Source organism: Gavialis gangeticus, unplaced genomic scaffold, assembly GCF_001723915.1.
Source record: "Gavialis gangeticus isolate Ggan-Ray unplaced genomic scaffold, GavGan_comp1, whole genome shotgun sequence".
Classification (NCBI taxonomy): Eukaryota; Metazoa; Chordata; order Crocodylia; family Gavialidae; genus Gavialis; species Gavialis gangeticus.
In genome coordinates, this window is record NW_017729032.1 from 69,778,724 (window position 1) to 69,799,252 (window position 20,529).

General features: G+C 40.6%; 1 protein-coding gene across 6 annotated transcripts in view; it reads left to right on the forward strand.

The window, feature by feature from the left end:
* Positions 1-20,529, forward strand: part of ENOX1 (ecto-NOX disulfide-thiol exchanger 1) — a 653,611-nt gene that overhangs the window by 410,001 nt on the left and 223,081 nt on the right. For all 6 annotated transcript variants that reach the window (XM_019524278.1, XM_019524281.1, XM_019524282.1 and 3 more), the window contains 2 exons: positions 15,134-15,307; positions 19,874-20,080. In XM_019524278.1, coding sequence (XP_019379823.1) covers positions 15,134-15,307; positions 19,874-20,080 — 381 coding nt within the window. The remainder of the gene's footprint in view (positions 1-15,133; positions 15,308-19,873; positions 20,081-20,529) is intronic.

The following is a 20,529-nucleotide window of genomic DNA, read 5'->3' on the forward strand; positions in this document are numbered from 1 at the left end:
GCTCAGCAATGCTACACTTGCTAGCACCATGACCGAAAGAGACTTGGGGGTCATGACTGCCCATAAGATGAACATGAGCCACCAATGCAATACTGCAGCTGGCAAAGCAAAGAAAACTCTGGCTTGAATCTGCCAATGCAACTCAAGCAAGACCCAGGATGTCATCCTTCCACTGTGCTCAGCCTCGGTGAGGCCACATCTGGGGTACTGCATCCAATTCTGGGCTCCACAATTTAGGAAGGATGTGGAGAAGCTTGAAAGAGTCCAGAAGAGAGCCACATGCATGATCAGACGGTATGAGAATAGGCGTTATGAAGAGAGGCTGCGAGCTATGGGACTCTTCAGTCTAGAAAAGCGCAGGATCAGGGGTGACTTGGTGGCAACCTATAAGTACATAAGAGGTGTGCATCAGGATCTGGAGGAACACCTGTTCACAAGAGCATCCCAGGGGATGACAAGGATCAATGGTCAGAAACCCCTGGAAGACCGTTTTAGGCTGGACATAAGGAAAAACTTATTTACTGTCTGAGCCCCAAGGTGTGGAATAAACTCCCCCCAGAGGTGGTGCAAGCACCTACTCTGGACACTTTCAAGAAACATCTGGATGTTTATCTTTCTGGGATCCTTTGACCCTAGCTAACTTCATGCCCCTTGGTAAGACCTGATTATCGTACAAGGTCCCTTCCAGCCCTGATGTCTATGAAATCTATAAAATTATCAACATATATTCAAGGCATTGCATAGCTATGCATCTTACATTGGGTCAGCTCAACCTATGAGAGTATTTCAAACTTTAAACAGAAAATAATTTATAACACAGAGACAAAGATGATGTTAGGTAAGCTTTACAGCCCATAAGTGCCTAAGAACAGAAGTACAGCAAATAAAGTGAATCATCAGCAAGTAAACCATTTTTGTGGATAGATAGTCCAGAGAACTGTTCTGGAAGTGGTAAGGGTATTCGCCAATCAGGAGCACACATCCACTGTTCTAATTTAACTGTTAGAGCTGTCTATTATTATAGCGGTGTAACTGAGCTAAATTGCTATACCTTTAGGTGAATGAAGAAGGGTTAAAGTTACCATAGTTTTGTTCCACTGTTCTTTTGCTACAGGAACAGACAGAGGTAAGTTAAACTGAAAAAAATTAATTATAATTCAAAGTTAGGTCTGCCCACAGTTTGTGAAGAAGCCAGAGCTGGAGTAATAGAATGAGTTGGCAGAAAAAAAGTAGATGTATGTCTTGAGATCAGTGTGAAGTGAAAAGTGCTTTAAAAATAAGGAAGGAAATAAAACTGCATTTTGCATGTTATGGCCATTATATTATATTGGATGTTATATATTCTGTGTTTTCATATTTTTACATATAGGATTTCAACTTTTAAATGAAAATTCACGTGAATGTGTATGAAGCTTGTGGTTTTGTGGTTGCTTTCTGACTGATTCTTTGGCTGACATTGTAATTTTCCATGAGTATTCCCCATGGAAACAGGAAGCACAGATCCTCATGAAGTGCTTGATTCTTGAACAGGGATGGCACTAGAGATATTAGTTTCCTGTGCCAAAATAGTCCTGCACCCCCTGAGTTCCACACAAATGTGCTCCAGAGTCCTGAGTATTGGTTGAAAAAGTGCATGAGCAGAGGCACTGCTATAAACACCCCAAAGGTTTCTAAGCCAAATCATTCTCTATGTATCTTTCCCCTCACCTCCAGCTCTTTCTTCTTCCCAGCATTTCTGTGACTTCTTTCTTTTACTTTTATCTCTGTCCTTTTTAGTATCCTTTTTTGTCTCTCTTTCTTTTCCCTTCCTTCGCCCCCTTCTAATTTTTATGTCTGCAGGTGCAGCTTTTACACATGGAAGAGCAGCAGATTGTAGAGGAAAACCAACTAGCACTAGTCAGTTTCTGTCTCCGTCAAACTTCTAACACTCGGGGCTGTCAGCAATGAAAAACTGACAAACTGTAGTCAGATTCCCTCAGCATCAAGCTTTGAGTTTTCCGTCTCAGGTTCAGGTTTCCCTGTCAGGTTCAGCTTTGCAGGGCCTGTTGCAAAGGGAAACTGATTAGGTTTGCCCTTTGCAGTTGGCTTCACATGCCCCTTTGATGGCAAGTTGTGCACTGTTTGTGAACAATAACTATATAAGGAGTAAAATAATAAATGTTACGGTGGAATAACCAAGGCTTCTTTCCAGAGTAGTGTTAAAATTGCTGTCAGATACCAAGGACAAGGTCTGTTGTGGTAGCTTATTGTTGTGTTATTATTGCTGCTATCATGTACAGTACTGAGGGAGAAGTCCCATGCAGGACTGAGATCTTGTGCTAAGCATTTTAGCTATCAGGGTTTAGTGAACCAGGGATGATTTGCTCTATGATTTTTCTGTAACCAGGGGAAGTAATGTGTTTAATTCAGTCTTTGCCACGTATAGTGATGCTCACAGTATGACTTTGAGCTGAGATCAAGGGCAGGCCAGCTTTGCTTTTGTATATTCTCAGCTACCACAAAGCCAGATAGAGCAAGCAACTGAAATTTTTGGACAGTCTGCTGTAAAATATTTCCCCAGAAACATTTCTAGAGAAGCCAGGATTATGGGCTTCAACCTTGAATCCTTGGTTAGTGATATATGTCCCATAAATGTAATTTTCAAGTGCAAAGTGTTTTATTGAGGAAGCTATGATGTCTTTATTTATAGAGCAAGTGTAAGGGGCATTGTAGAGCTTGTGTGAATTACGGAGCTTATTGTTACTCAGAAATATTCCTGTGTTTATATCTAGACTTTTCCTTCATTTGGAGGAAAAAAATCTCCTTACAGACTTGTGTTCATTACAATTCAAACACACTTCATATTATGGGATATTAACATGGGTCACCAGCCCGGTATCAGCAGAGCTAGCCTGAGGAGTGAAATCCAGGAGGTGAATTGCTGGTCCGCTCACTCCCAATTTTGGAGTTCCTCCAAAATTGCAACCAGAAGCTTCCAATATTCCAGACATAGTTCCTAATCCTGTGGACAGCCCCGTGTAGGCAGACAACCATGTCTGCATGGAGCCCCGCTGGCTTGTGCTGCTGTCTATAGGCAGCTTCCAATAACTGAACATTTCCTTAATGGTTGTTTCTCAAAAAAAATTAGGGATCTAGGGGATGCTGGACTAGCATTCACCAATGACTTTTTTGTACATGAGTTTGTTATTGTCTTTCCTTTTCTTTAGTTCTTTAAATAGAGAATCCAGAGTCAGCACTGTTGTTGATACAGGTGTTTAAAGGAGACCTATTCCCATCCCTTTGTAGCGATTTTCAGAGATGCAGGAAACCTGCCAGGAGAGACAGTAAAATATGGGAGCACAAATACATCATCTGAAACTGAATTATCTAACAGCTGCGCTTGTGAGGTGTTTTGTTGTGTTTTCGGTTTTTATTTTTTTGCTTCTTCCCTTCTTCCATGTCTCTCTGTCCCCCTCCTTTTTCTCCTAATCCAAATCTGATTCATCACCACAGCATTTTCTCTGTTATTTCCGTTTTATTATTTTCTCCACTTTATTTTTTCTTCTCTCACATATGTCAGATGGAAAAGACCTACCACATCACCCACTCCATTTCCCTTGCAGTGCAGGGATTTTTTTTTGTGACAGTGCAATTTTTGTGGCATGTGTCTCTGTTCTTCTCATATTTCTCTTTCCTACATGCCTGCAGCCCAGAGCTCTCTTCATTTACTCTCTTCCCTTTGTTTCCCTACCATCCCCGCCACTTCTGTTTCATTTTTCCTCCTTCACTGTCCTCAAACCCCACTGGAGTTTCTCTGCCTTTTTCTTTTTCCCATCCACCCCCAGAGATCCTCCTGTTTCCCTCTTTCATCATTGGGATTTATGATCCCTCCAGATCAAATTTCTATATTCTCATATTCTTCCTTCCCACTGCACAGAGGAGCAGGGAGAAGAGAGGCAACTGAGTCTCCTGTTGGCAAGACCGGACACCGAAGCCAGATCCTCTCCGCTATCTACCTGTCCTCTCCGCTACCTGTCTGTCCGTCCTTCCAGTTTCACATCATCTTTCTATTTATTGCCATAGTTTCTCTGCCATCCTATATCCTAAAAGACTATTGCTCAGTTAGCTTCTCCATTTAGCTGGATCCCTTACTTTACTCCCACATTCACGCCCGCTGTGGCTGGAGGCCACATTGGCAGCTCAGAGGAGGTGGCTGGCAACTGGAGGGGATTTTGTAGCAGCTGAAGCTCAGGCAGCTCCAGCACAGTCACAAATCAGGCAGGAATCCACTTGCTAGGAATTACAGACTTGCAGCCACAAGCTCCATGTTCCCCAAAGACTATTCCTGAATGGAAGATATGAGGGCCTGCAAAGCGCTAGTTATTTTAATGAAAATTCTCTGTGGTGTACTTTCCACCCTGATAACCACTTTATGTTGTGAAAGGTCTTTGCCTCAAAAAAGGGTCCTTAATATTTTTTAAGTGATAAATGTTAAGATAATTGCTAGCACTGAAGTTGTCCCAAAAGCAGGAGAAAAGGACTGCAGGCGTCCTGGGCACTAGAAGCTAGCTCTGAGCCTACACAGGGCTTAATCCCATTATAAACACTTTTACAAATCCATGAGATTTTGTCCCTGGCTTGAGCAACTGTACCTCTGCCTTGGTAGCAAGTAAATATCTAGATCTAGTCCTGGCTTAGGCAGTTCAAACTGCAATGTAGACTGGGGTCTGAATATGAAATCAGAACTGCTGAATGCTTGTCTGACTAGTAACAGGCAATGTCATATGTTTAATACAATTGGGGGGCTCCACAAATGGCCTTTGACAGGATACTGTATACATTCACAAATGGCCATCTTCCAGCACCTCAGTTGTCCTCCACTGCCTGTTTTGTTTTCCTTATTCTTTTCTTGCTTTTGGCTGTTTTTCACACAAGGGAGAGCTCAGTGTGCTTCCTTTGCCTGTTTCTGTACAGCTGTCCATAAAGAAACAGAAGCACCCCGTTGCTGTTTGATGATTCTGGACTGATCAGTTCAAAGCCATTGGGCATTGTTTTAGAAATGGGGACGGGGGAGGGCAAGAGGCTTTCTAAAAGCTTTGTGCAAGGTAACAGCACACTGTTAAAGGAATTGTTTGTTTAGGCTGCTACCAGGTTTGCACTGAAGCTGTCTCTGTGCATCCTCTAGAAAGGTCTGCATTTGCAGGTTCTGCAGTGAGGTAGTTACTGGGTGTATCAGTCTCTCTTCAATCTTCTTGGGTCATGATACAATATGCATCTTTACTCAAGCAAGCAAGCAAGTTTGATCATATGTTTCATCACTCTGCAATTAGTTGAACTTTGCTGACCCTTATTGTTGGCAAATCATCTTCTTTTTGCTTCATATACTTTTAAGTTATTGAATTGCTATCCTTGCAAGAGCCTTTCAGTGATCAGGAAGCTTTAAATGGAATATCACAAAACGTAAGATGGCTCTTAAAGCAGGGGCACCACTTCTGCCAGGTTCAGTTTGGCTAAAGATATTGTATAACTTTCCCTAGAACCCTACTTTCCCCACATTCCCCTGAAATAAGGTAGTTTGATTATCCTCTAAGGCTAAGCCAAACTCACACATAACTACTTTTGTCCAATACACACATTTTAATGTATAGGCACACCATGGGTCAGGGTTTTGTGTTTTCATAATAGATTTTTCTTTTCTGAAAGCTGACCAGAATATTCAAAGACTTTGGGGACATGATTTGCAGTTCTGGGGGACAAGCTGACATCATGTTCTATACCTGCCATTTACCTTCTGGCAACTCATGAACTGAGAGATTTGAGACCTTGGATGCAGGCAAAGCCCCTTCACTATGTCCTCTAATAATGTATTTCTTATCTCCAGCATACCCCAGGGGTGGGCAAAATGCGGACCACGGGCCAGATGTGGCCCACCAGGCCATTCTGTCTGGCCTGTGGGGCCCCTTAAAAAAATATAGAAAACAATAGTTATCTGCCTCTGGCTGCCTGTTATGTGGTCCTCTTCAGCTTGCCAAGACTCAGTAAGTGGCCTGCCTGGCAAACTGCCTCCAAAGTCTTTGTGTCGACCAAGAAGCACTTACTATTTTTTTATTTAAACTCGTCTTGCTAATACAGTTTAAATTCTTAACTTGGCTAAGTAGAGTTTCTTGTGTTTTAAAATGTATTTCAAGGGCATCCAAACCTTTAAATAAGTGAACTTTGATATACTGTTTGTGTCAGACTAAGATCTAAATTGTAAAAAAATGAAACTAGGTCCATTGTCCATGGGGTCTTGTAAGTGACAAGAGTAGTTGTAGATTAAAAAATACAATTTAATCTCTGATGCACATATTAGTAATGAAATCTCTATGATCTTTCCTGGTGACTGCATGATTTGAGTCTATGGTGTTTGATATATTTTTGAACCTCAACAGATGAGTGCTGGAAAAAAAGGAGAAAGGCACAACTCAGGGGTGGGCAATTATTTTGGGTGGTGGGCCGCTTCCTGAGTTTTGGCAAGCCATCGAGGGCCACATGATAGGCAGCCGGGGGCAGATAGATATTAATTTTCTAAATTTTTAGGGGCCCCATGGGCCAGATAGAATGGCCTGGTGAACTGCATCTGGCCCATGGGCTGCATCTGGCCCCCAGGCCGCATTTTGCCCACCCCTGGCATAACTCGTAAGAACTTTTCATATCCAGAGCATTACCCAAATAGCTGTAATAAAAGTTTATATTATTACTATGTGGAGGAAAAGGCATACCTGTCTGGTGATCAGTGGCTATTTTTCTAAAATTGTAGAAATTGTATTTCTGCACAAGTCAGCAGGTTATTGTAAAATTCAGACATCTGTTCCATTATAGCATTCTGGAAAAAATAGTAGAAAACTGATGATGGGCCACAATTTACCAATTCTTAATTCTAAATTTTTGAGAAACAACATATTGAGCATTTTACTTCCAGTTCCCATCTGGGAATGGAGTGGTGGAAAGAACACAGTTTGAAAAGATACTTCTACTTAAAAACAAAACAACTAAACAAACAAAAACCTCAGATTATCCCTGCTGACTGAGTCAGCCTCTAGAGTAAACTCAGCTCAGCTGCTTATCAGAAGATAGATCAGAACTATGCTGCCAACATTAAAGACAAGTGTATGTCTCAGGGTGAGACTGAGATCCTGAATAGAAGAGGTCTCAGACTTTTTTCTATTTTTTATTGGAATGTTTCTGGAAGCTTACCAAAAAATCTAATGCCCATAAAAAAACTTGATGAGAAAATATATTGGAAGAGGGCCAGATGTTATCACAGAACATGACTGCATCTCATCTCAGCCTACCTGGTTGAGGCTGATCAAAGCACTCTATACAAAAGAAAAATGTTACTTTTTCAGCTGGTTCCAAATTTAGTCAAACTGGCATGTGATCTTTGGATAACACTAGCCGTGTAAGCCAATGGTGCATGCACTATTTCTTTAGTGAAGGGAGTTAGTCATATTGAGAAGAGTCCTGAACATACTAATCATGAGTCAACTAGTATACCTGGGAGATGACAGCAAGTGACTTAAAGCTCTCTTGGGCTACTTCTGCACAAGTGTGGTCATATGGTATGTGGTGCCACAAACGTGTGCAGTGGTACATACAGCACATTTAGATGTTCTCTGCTGCAAGGAAGCGCTGCCTGTGCATGTGCTGGGGCCAGCATAATGCTGGCCCCAGCCTCCCCTACCCCACCCGGGTTAACTTGCCACGCTCCAAAGCACACATGACATGGGCGTTCCCCGAGGACAGGTAGTGGCGGTGCAAGGTGTGCTGCTGCTAGTTGTCCCCAGACAGCCAAACGTCCACACTCATCTAGACGCATCCTGGAAGGCCAAAAAAAAAATGCCTGGATTTGGATAGCATTATAACTAATGATTCATCTAGAACTCTAACCCATGATTAAATATTTGTTCTTTTTGCTTATGCAGAAAAAGGAGACTGATATGAGGATAGGACTACTGGCTTGGCTCTGTGGGATAGAGGGAAGAATTTTAGGAAGAGACAAAGTAATTTTTGGAACAATTTTACTTATTCTTGTAAAAGTCCTTGTTCAGCATTAAAAAAAAATTACTCTTTCTATCATTCTCTGCCATTGTCATATGGCATGTAGTACTGCCGTTATTTTCTTTGGCTTGAGCAATAACAGGGTACTAGACTTGACTTTTTTCCAAAGTAACTAATTTTCTCTTTTCAAAAATTGATTCCACATTCATTCTCAGTATAGTAACAATAGTAACTGCATTGGATTATTGGATGCACTAGCTGCAGAACTTCCCCCTTCATGAGTAGCAGTTCATTTGTTCTTCTGCAAAAGCATGAGTGTGATATGTGTGATATTGCATTCATTTACCAGCTCCTGCCTACACTGTCCTAATCAGCCCAGTACATATTGCTCAAAAATGGTTCCTCAATCTGGATTTTATTTTTTCTTTGTACTGAATCAAAAGTAAAGTAGATGTAAAAGTATCACTGCTAGGACCACATGCACTAATAAGCAATTTAGTTTGGTTGCTCATCATTTGGAGGGACAGGGTGAAAAAAAGAGATGTTTAATTGTTTTCACCACTAACATGCTCATAGTATAAAAACACAGCATATCAAAGTGCTGCTGGCACAAACCTATTTGAGACAAGACCCTGCCCGCTCACGTGCATGCATGGAAGAGTTGTTGTTGTCACAAATGGGTGCTCTTCTTAATTAAACAAATATATAACTTGGCAGCTGTTGTAAAACACCGTGATGACAAGCAGAACAAACGTCACATTTAAATGACTAACCTTAGCAGTGGAACTACGCCGTTATCCCCTTTAAAAATTATACTGAGCAAATTTGGGACTTGTTAAAACTCAGCGCAGCAGCAGCTGTGGCAGCACAATATAGGGAAGGAAGCACATCCCCCAAAGTCCACAGTTAGCAAAATTGTGAGCCCGTGTTGTTTTAAGCAAAAATTTAACTTGGCAGAGCTGAGATTCATTTGGACAGCAACACACCAAGAATCTGTTACGAAGGATGGAAGAATGCAATCTCTCTTTCTCTGAATGTTGGACTAGTAGACTACGTTAGAAGGTTGACCTAACTGTGCACTACATCATTTCCAGAAAGTCTTTATCTTCCCTCTGCATTTTTCAGGGCCTGATGTTTAATGTGAAAGGGGATTGCCTTGGGGTTTTGTTTCTGTGTCCCCGTATAGAAAAGAAGAGAGGAGCTTTCAGGGTTGCTCTAAATGTTTTTCTTCTCTGCCTCGTTAGCCTCCATTTTCAGATAACACTTTGTTCTTCAAAGCTTTTCAGTGATCTCTGTCAGAGGGGAGTACTTTTGTTTTGCAAGCCATTGGTGGAGCATGGGCCTGAAAATGTTAGTGTTTGATGTTTCTCTCAACTCACAAGCAGACCCAGGAACGTTGGTGGCCAGTTCCTTTCAGTGGTGACCAGATGGGCTCCAAGCACAGCTCTAAACTGCTTCTATGGCACTCCTGAGAGTACCTCCAAGAAGCAAACCTTAGACGTAGGAACTGGACTGTGAAACTGCTCTAAAAGTACCTCTCTCCAGTCCTCCCTGTTTTTTCCATAGTGTACTTGACAATAGCAGTGGGAGTGTGTGGGTGGGGTCCTCAGTAGCCCTCTAAGGAATACAGTGAAGCAGTATAGACATGCCTTTAGCTAAGTAAAGCTGAGTTTGTGCATGCTTAACTTGAAGTTCTGGATCAACACAACACACTCTGCATTTTAATGAACTGATCTGGTAATTTGTGTAAATACATTGAAAATATGCTTTTATACCTTCAGACATGTTTATTTTTGCATTTTAAATTGTATCTTCTTAACACAGTTAATGTTAATATTTGTCATTTCAACACTTCCAAAGATTTTTGTATCTCAACGTGAGTACCTCCCTGCCTTTAAAACATTTAAGAATCAATGGATACATAATATATCATATTTTCCATCTTACAGGGTGTGATATATATACATAATTTATCCATCTGTAGCTATTCCAATGTGCTCATGACTGTAATACTTAAATGATTACACGTCCACATATATCTGCCAGTAACTAATATGTGTTTTGGGTCAGTTTTTATTTTCTTTCTTATTCTGGATAGTTTTATCGATATGTCCTCCTTCGAAGAGCAAACAAGTTAGCTGAATAGCTCAACAAGAGTGTCATTCTCCATCTAGATAACTTTAGTATCCTGGACCTAATCCAAGTGGACATTGTTCTAGGAAATGAAACAGACTGCACTGGTGGCACTGATGGATGGTCATCTCCAGTCCCTAGACAGGAACTGTATATCCAGGCTCATGTTGCTGGGCACCTCAGCAACACTAATACAGTTAAACTTGGGATGTTGCTAGACCCCATCAGAGCTGTGATAGGAGTTAGGGGCACTACTCTTTATTAATGACTTTATTAATTCCTTTCAAACTGCACTGAAGAATCATGATGAGCATTTGCTCCAGCACCTCATTTGTAGAATTTTAGAAGGATTGTTCAGCAATACATAGGGAATATTCATCATCATCTTGTTAGAAGAAAACAGTGACAACTTGTCCAAGGGGCTGAGCAAGATCAGGAGCTATATGAAAACCATCCAACTGAAATCAGGTCCAGGAAGTAGTGAAGTGATTTTGTTGAAGAGAGATATTCTACAAAAAGCTCCCTGTCTATATAACTTTTCCCTCAGTTATCCATGTTTTGAAAAGGTCTGGGAACCTGGACAGGTAGGAGTGAAAGAAAATGTTACATGCAATTAGAAAAACACTACCATCTGATAATATGTGGATTGGAAGACTTTAATTTATCAGAAATAGATTGCAAAACAAATATGACAATGAGCCTGTGACAGCATCTGATAAAGAGACGCTGTATGCCTGTTGTGGAGGTTTTCAGGGGAAATGGCCAGCAAAATAGAAAGGAGTAGCCAAAAGGAAAATAAAATACAAGTTCTTACGTTGTGTGGCACATTGGGTGTCTATACAAGTGCTCTGATGTGTTCTAATAAGAACACATTGGAGCAGACTTGATTAAGGCAGTGTCTCATGTATTAATGCTTTAGTGTCTCATGTATTCAGTGTCCCACATTACAAAATGGTGGCAGGGACACTTTAAAGCTTATCAAACCAGCTTTAGTTAAACCGCTCCCACTGACACTTTGAAAAACAGGATGCTGAATACATGAGATGCTGTAGGTGTTTTAATTAGAGCAGTTCCCAAAATCCACTCTAATTAAAATACCCCCCTTTCCCCCCCACCTACTGTGTGCAAATAATTAACTGGTTGGTTATATCTCAAAGCTGTTCACTGCTTATGGTGACACAAAGCCAACTAGGAAAAAACAATAAGATATCTGTTGTTTGGATATGTAATTGTAATAGGGGCATATTATTTCTGGGACCCACTGAGATTTTTTGTAAGAAACTGGGAGGAGGTTAATTATAAAACCCTAGTTCACATTTAGATACGTGCAAATAACAAGTTTGGGAGAGCTTTGCAGCACTACTGGTATTACTTATCATTTTTAACATTCAGACAATATTTTTCATTCTCAGTCTCCTTTACAAACATGCCTAATGTATGCTCACAGTGCTCATGTAATGCACGTGAGAATTTCATTCACAGTTTAACAGGTTGGGAAACCAAAGTTTAAAAGTTAAGTGACTTTCTCAAGGTGCAGAGACAGTAATTATGGATCTGATCAAAATCCCATTAGGAGTCCTTCCATTAACTTCAGCGGGTTTTGGATCACGTCTGTGGGAAAGTGAGTTATTGTTTAGGAATTCTTGACCGAGTCCTGTATCAGATGGTCTGATTATGCTCCTCTCTCTATAACACATGTGAAAGGACATCACAAAAATGTTGACCCAATGCATTCTTCAGAAAGCTTTCTTGTGAACTGTTTATCTTGTTTTGACCAGAGCAGTTGGCCACATCTGAGTGTTATGGGTTGAGGAGAAAGAGAAATTGCTGACAGAGTCAAGTGTTTCTTTGATGCAGTCCTACATTTTACAAAGAATGTGCAAAGTCTTATTTTCTGAACTCAGCAGAGGATAGTTTCTTTGCTCCCAGCTTCAAGATCCTTGCAGCCAGCACTAAGTCTCAAAAAAGCTCTTGCTGTTAATGATTTTTTTTGTTTTGTTTTTTTTCCTAAGGGCCACATCACCAGGTTTTCTGTACTGTGTCTTCTTGCATTCGCTCTGTTTCTTGGGTCTTTCCAATTCTCTGTCACAGACATGCACATATTAATAAAGCCATAGCCAGTGAAACTCTTCTGCCTGTTTTTGCCTTGAATGTTCCTTTGTTTTGGGTGGTGATGTGTGCCTGTGTTTTGAGATGAAGCTGTTACTGTTTCAGCAGTCTGATTCCATAAACAAGGTTAACTCTTCCTTGCAACTACATTAAAAGAGACAGGAGTTGCACACAAAATATAACAGTAATGGCAATGCTTTCCTTTGGGTTCCATATAGCCCTGAGAGGTGACTAAGAGATGGGAAGACGTCTGCCTTATTCCCGCTTTATTGTACACTTCTATCTGCCCCTCCCCTGTTTCAGAATGTGTTGAATCTGCTGTGGACACTGTAGAATTACATGTCTGGGTATGATGTGATCTGACATATCACATTCAATACTGTGTGCCATTAATTTTTGTTTAAAATGGAACTATTCAAGCTGTCTGGCAGCGAGTTTTAATGATGGGCTTCCATCCACAGCAGGCTAGCTGTGGGAAATTATGGGCCTACTGTGACTGTCAGAAGTCTGACTTCTAAAAATAAGAGTAAGCAAATTAGCATAACCTAAGGACTTCTATGAATTGCATCCTGCCCTTTCACCTCTGACTTTCTCTCTTAGCATTTACTAAACATGAATTTTTAATACAGCAACTACCACATCTCATGAAGCAAATGACAGACTGAATTTCAAAGGATAATCTAAAAAGCAATGCACATACATCGGAAGAAAAGGAAAATCCTTTCTTCATAAACCCACTTATTAAAAAAGTAATGTAGTATCATGAGTTTTCATTAATACCAGTCTTCAGTAAGCCTAGAGCGAATCTTTGCTTGCCATGTGCTTGCTATGATACAGAACTGCCTGGGAGCGATGAAGCAATATAGTATAAGGAGAATGGAGAGCATGAGGCAGAGCTAGAGAAAATGTCAGCTCTCTGCCACAGAAAATGTCAGTTCTCTGCCACAGCACATTTTCTTTATGTGATTTTTGTGGAAGAGAATTATTCATATTTCAGTGAATATTAATACAGTGATAGTATTTCCCACTAGCAATGTGCTCTAGACCCTCAACATGCCAAGTCATTATGTGCTTATATTCAAAGGTAAGTGTAATATCCTTCTTGTTTTACAAATGCAAATGCTGAGATGCAGAGAAGTCACTGCTGGTGTACAAGTACCATTCATATGCCAAGTCCACTTGGTGAAAACATGTGGAAGGAAGTCCTCCACAGTTCCTACTCCATGCTGGTACTCCTTTCTTCTTGAGGCTCACCAGACCCAAGCCTAGACATATTACAGAGTGCTGCAAGACCTTCCTATTTGTGCAGTAATGTACCCAACAAAACTAGGATGAAGTGTTGTTTGGGAGAGTCTCTGTTTTATCTTGATATTCTAGTTCCCTTTTAAGTTTGTTTTTGTCCTCTTGTCATTCTCCTGTTTTTAAGTTAGTCTATTTTCGTATTGTAATCTACCCTGAGCCTTTGTTGGGAAGGGCTGCATATAAATCCAATAAATAAATAAATTACATTGACACTGCAGTGGTCAGGGCATCAGCAGTACCCTTGCCTCTCCTCCTCTTTACCCTTTGTATTGTCAGGTTTTTTTTGGAGGGTGCTTTGTATCTGTAGTGTGCAAGAGGGACCAGAGTGAATATTCTCTTTGGCCTTTTGGATAAAAAATGGTCCAAACACAGGGGTTGGACTTAATGGCCCAGTGGGCCCCTTCCTGTTCAAAGTTCCTCTGTTCCCATGGATTTACCCATTAGTAGCAATTTTAAGACTTAAGGTATTTCCAACTCTGGGGTCTATTTGCTGCCTCATAGAAATATGTAGTTCAAATTTCCTAATCTCTTTACTCAAAGGCTGTTTTCTCTGTTTTTGCAAAACAAACTCCCAAGCTGCTAACTCCTGACTTTACATGTATCATTAAATACTTCTCAGTTGCTATCCAGAAAGCTCTGCAGAAAACCTGTGGAACATTGTCTTTAAATAATTGATTAAATCAAATAGCAGCAGTGTTGTGCCAACAAATAGATCACTCTTTCAAATATTTTATTTATCGTGCCCCAGGAAACCCCAAACCATGTTTAAAAAAAGAAAAGAGAGAATGCAAAAAGTTGGCTTCATATTTGTCTAAAACATCTGCATATTATAATTCATGATGGTGTCACTCTGGTGCTATACAACACAAATCAGTGTTAATATGTATGTAAGATTTGGCAAAGAAATCAGAGAGGCAAAAATCCCAAACACAATTTGCCAAGTATGCATTTTATTTGGAATTTCTTTATGGGGCTATAAATGTGCACTTAATAATTACTTTGTTTAAGAGAAATGACTCAGCCACCTAAGTACCACCTTCAGAATGAATACATTTTCAGCTTCAAAGACCGTATTAGGTATACCAGGAACTTTATTTTCCAAGAAGAAACGCTTGGAATTCTGATGCTAGTTTTATATAAACTACATTTAGAAGTGGAGCTTTTTCTGTGGTGTTCATAAATCAAGGTCACTTATGTGAGAAGGCTATGTTTTGATAAAACTGTCTGACAATTAAATGTAGAGGGCAAATCAGTGTTAAGTGATATTCTCCGCAAATTCGGGGTCAGAAGGCAGTGTAAACAACACAGTGGCATTATGAAACAGAAAATTACATTCCAAATAATAACACATCTTCATGGTGCATGGTTTTTTATTTTAATGTGCATTATTCTACTCAATCATATTAATATTTTAAAGTACATAACATTTATGCATAGTTTTTTTTAACAAAATGCAACCTTATTTAACAGTGATGCCTGAAAAAGCGTAAAGCAAAGCAATTTGTGCAACAGAATGGTAACAAGTAGTTTCAAGATTTATAAACTGAGATTTTATGTTGCATATTTACAGATTCAATCTGCGTATCAGGCTTTGATCCAAGCCTTAGCATGATGACTGGAATAACTCCAATTAACCCAATGATACCAGGCATGGGGTTAGTACCGCCGCCACCACCAACCGATGTGCCTGTAGTCAAAGAAATAATTCACTGCAAAAGCTGTACACTGTTCCCTCCAAACCCAAGTAAGTGGCTCTGAGAAAAGTAGGCTTGGTAATCTTATTTTCTTAATTTTTTTTGCATGAAATGGGCCTAGGTGCAGAACCTTATTTGAGTTCAGTCCTCTTATAAATGCAGAAAGAACCACAGTGGTATACACACAAGACAGAGAATTGATTTAATAAAGGTAATCATTTTTAGATGCATGTTGGTAGCAAAAATGTTTCCAACCAAAACATATTTCAGCCTGAGTGTATAAAGTGCAGTAGCATATTAGAACACGTTCATTCATCTTTACAAGTGCAAAGAAGAAGCAGGGACGTATATTTTTAAATTAAAAAAAAAAGAAAGTAAATTTAAACAATGAAGCTAAAGGGGGGCAGCCATCTCAGTTATTTGTAATGTTTGTATGTAGATTTCCTTTTTATCTCTGCATCACAAAAATCTAGTTCAAGTCAGAAGTGATTGAAAATTGTTAATGTTCGATGGTCATTCATTGACCTATATGAACTCAGTTTGGTGCTTGTAGTTTAACTTCCTGATCAGGCATCTTCATCGTCAAAGCACCACCACAAATGGGCTTAGTTATTGAAAACTTCATTAGGAGAAGGCTTAAGTTAGGGTGAGCATGAAAAACTACCTGTATTCTCATTTCCTGCAGATGTTGGCTAAGTCATGGGCAAGGCATGTTGATGAGGCACTGGCAAGAAGCTTGCACAAGATCTTCCTATTGTGTGCCACTTTGGGGCTAGATTGTGCAAATAACTATAGAAGGGGACTATGAAGAGCTGACTGCACATAGAGGAATTGCTCAGGAGCTTCCCATGTGCAGGAGGAATCTATATTCATGGCTAACTTCATGGTAGTCATCATACCCAATGCAAATTGGTGGCTAATTCTGATGTAAGACAAAGTAAGCGCCCCTAGCTCCTGCTCTCTACCCTCCTGGGAGCCTATAGGAAGAGTAGTTCTGTGGTTCCTTACGGATAGGGATTGAGTACTTCCTGACCTCCTTATGGCCCCAGTCAAGTAGAAGTATTTCTCAGAGCCACCTGCAAGGCAGAATCTTATTCTCTATAAAGAAGCGAGAAGACCTTGATTGCTAGGACCATTGATAAAGCAACTTTCACCATCGTGTCTTTTTTCACCAAGAGAAGAAGAAATATATTGCTTTGCATTTGCAACGTACTCAGACCATTATTTAATCATAGAGGTGAGATATAAAAAAATTATTTTAAAACTGTAACCTTACTCTCACTGTGTTTAAGTAACTAATGTCTAATTCATATTAATCAGTGCTAGTTTTTAACAGTGCTATTTTTAGAAGAATCCTCTATTAATCTACATATTAACGAGGTGAAATGTTATGACAATGTACATTTCATATTTTATACAGCCTCCAAAAATGTAATACTTTGCTCATTTAAATGTAAATATAAAAAGTCTGTTCATCCAGTAGTGTTTCACAGCCAAATGAGTACTGTGCATGTTGTTAAGTTAGCCTTTCTCTGTTCTGGCCTCTGTTCTATTATCTGGCAACAAGACAAAGTAGATAACCAGTAGAGGATTTTCATTATATTGCCATTTCATCGTGTCTCCCACTCTGTTTCTGGGCTTTTGTGTTATGAAAGAAAAATGAAATTATGCTAAGACTGGGTAAAATTTTCAAAATGGAGTGCCCAGGCTTAGGAATTTAGAACCATAGTTTAGGCACCTGATTTCCAAAGCTGCTGAAGGCACATAACTCCTTGTCTTTGGTGAGTGTTGTCCAAAAATTAAGATGGGACAAAGTAGCTGAGTTCAGATCAGATTTACACCAGAGCCAGGGCTTACTGTCTAAGATCAAATTATAGAATCACAAAAAATTAGGATTGGAAAGAATTTCAGAAGGTCATCTAGTCCAACCCCCTACTCAAAGCAGGACCACCCCTAACTAGATCATCCTAGCCAAGGCTTTGTCTAGTCGGGTCTTAAAAACCCCCAAGGATGGAGACTCCACAATCTCTCTGGGTAACCTGTTCCTATGTTTTCCTATCCTTTGAATGAGAACATTTTCCTAATATCTACCCTACACTTCCCTTGCTGAAACTTGAGACCATTGCTCCTTGTTCTGTCATGTGCCACTACTGAGAACAGTTTCACTCCATCCTCTTTGGAACTACCCTTCAGGTACTTGAAGGCTGCTATTAAATCCTCCCTTTCCCCTCCAACCCCCAGCCGCTCCTCAAAAGTCATGTGCCCCAGCCCCCTAACCATTTTCATTGCCCTCCGCTGGACACTCTCCAGTTTCTCCACATTGTTTTAATTTGTCCATTGTACTCCCAGTGGGGTCTCTCCAGTGCCAAATAGAGGGGAATAATCACTTCCCTCAATCTGCTAGAAATGCTCCTACTAATATAGCCCATTATGTTGTTAGTCTTCTTGTCCACGAGGGCACACTGTTGGCTCATATTCAGCTTATTGTCCACTGTAACCCCCAGGTCCTTTTTTTGCAGGGCTGCTCCTCAGCCAGTCAGCCCCCAGCCTGTACCGGTGCCATGTGATTTTTCTGTCCTAAGTGCAGGATTTTGGACTTGTCCTTATTGAACCTCATGAGATTTCTTTTGGTCCAGTCCTCCAATTTGTTGAGGTCTCTCTCAATCGTAGCCCTACTCTCCAATGTGCCTATTACTTCCCCTAGATTGATGTCATCCACAAACTTCCTGAGGGTGCACTCCACCCCATCTTTCAGGTTGTTAATGAAGATCTGGAACAAAACTGGCCCCAGGATCAACTGCTAGGGCACTCCACTTGGTACCAGCTACCAGCTAGACATCAAGCCATTGATTACTACCCTCCAATCCTAGTGATCCAGCCAGTTTTCTGTCCACCTTACAGTCCATTCATCCAACCAATACTTCCTTACCTTGCTTGAAAAAATGGTGTGGGAGACTGTATCAAAAGCCTTGCTGAAGTCCAGGTATATCCTGTCCACTGCTTTTCCTGCATCCACAGGGTCAGTTATCTCATCATAGAAGGCAATCAGGTTGGTCAGGCATGCCTTGCCCTTGGTGAATTCATGGTGACTGTTTTTAATCACTTTGTCTCCTCCAAGTGCTTAGTCCTTGAGGATCTGCTCCATGATTTTTCCAGGGACTGAGGTAAAGCAGACCAGTCTGCAGTTTTTGGATCTTCCTTCTTCCCTTTTTAAAGATGGACACTATATTAGCCTTTTTCCAATCATCTGGGGATTCTCTTAATCAGCAAAAGATTTCAGAGATAATGGCCAGCAGTTATACAATCACACTGGCCAACTCACTCTGTACCCTGAGGTGCTTCACGCCCAGCCACATGGACTAGTACATGTCCATTTTTTCTAAGTAGTCACTAACCTGTCCTTTTGCCACTGTTGGCTGCTTACTTCCTCCCCAAAATATGCTCCCAGTAATCTGGGAGCTGACCTTGCCTGTGAAGGTGAAGTAATTTGAGATCTGACTGAAGTGAAAAAAACATTGATTACTTCAGCCTTTTCTGCATCATCTGTCACTAGGTTGCCTCCCCCATTCATTCAGGAACCCACACTTTCCGTGAACTTCCTCTTGTTGCTATAGTTGTAGAAATCCTTCTTGTTACCTTTCACGTCCTTGCTAGCTGCATCTCCAATTGCACTTTGGCCTTCCTGATTTCACCCCTATATGGCTGAGTATACAACTAGGGAGGAGAATACTCTTATATTCCTCCTTAGCTGTCTGTTCAAGTTTCCACTTCTTGTAAGCTTCCTTTTTGTGTTTTAGCTCACTGAAGAGTTCCTGTTAGGCCAAGCTGGTCTTCTGCTATACTTTTTAGTTTTGCTACACATTGGGATGGTTCCTTCCTATGCTAAAATACAGACAGTGCTCCAGGACTCCTTTGCCGCCTCAGGTGGGCCTTCCAGGGGATACTGCACATCAGTTCCCTGAGTAAGTCATAGTTGGCTTTTCTGAAGTCAACAGTCCTTACTCTGCTGCTCTCCTTCTTTCCTTTCTTTGCAATCTGGAACTCAATCATCTCATGGTCACTGCTGCCCAACTTGCCATTCACTTCTACATTCCCTGCCAATTCTTCCCTATTTGTGAGCAGCATGTCAAGAAGAGCATGGCCCCTAGTTGGCTTCTCCAACACTCACACCATAAAGTTGTCTCCAAAAGCTTCCTAGATTGCCTGTACACTGTTGTATTGCCATCCCAGAAGATACCAGAGTGACTGAAGTCCCCGATGAGAACCACTAAGGATTCTCAGACCACTACTAAGGATTTTGTTCTCCAAAAAATTATAGTACTTTCTTGTGAGATTTTAGCAGAATCCATGCAGAAAAGTAACCTCTTTTGCACTCTGGATCTAGCCTGACAGCAAGCCACAACAGCAGGAGTCTGGACTTGTACCCAAAATGCAGGAACAGTTTAGATTTGGGGTTCCAGGTTTGGTCAATGTCTAAAATATGTAATTATTTCTCTCCCCTCCCCCTAAAAATGTTTTTAAAAATGACTTCTGTTGCTTAAATTGATTGTGGGAATACTTTACAAGTATAACAAGACAAAACATTGTGTTCCAACATGATTTTTGTTTTTACTTAGATCTTCCACCACCTTCAACGAGAGAGAGACCTCCTGGGTGTAAGACTGTATTTGTTGGAGGATTACCAGAAAATGCTACAGAAGAAATTATTCAGGAGGTCTTTGAGCAGTGTGGAGATATTACAGCAATTCGAAAAAGCAAGAAGAATTTTTGTCACATTCGTTTTGCAGAGGAGTTCATGGTTGATAAAGCCATTTTCCTTTCTGGTATTTTACATTCTTTAATGGATTTCCTGGGCTCCTCATTTGTATTTTGTGGTGCTAATAGATGTTTATTTTCTTAGCTTTTACCTCAGCAAGTATTTCTCTAGCTCGGCATCTTTGGGTAGGAGCAATAAGGGTTCATTTCCACATTTTTCTGTTCCTGCCAAGATTCATGTGATTCTGAGAGTTTTGCTTACCCAAGAGAAATTTCTCACCATCCCATAACAATTCAGTAGACTCAGAATTCACTACTGCACCGGGTTTTTTTCTTTTTAAGTTTTATATAGGTTTAAATGGTTTTGCTCACGGATTGGAGGTAGAATTCTTTAAGGCCAAACTACAGAACCTACAAAAATATGCCAATGAAACTGGAAACCCTGTCACAGAAATACGTACAGACTGGGGAACTCAGACCTACAGGCTGGGGAACTCCCTTCTCGTCAGTGCAGAGG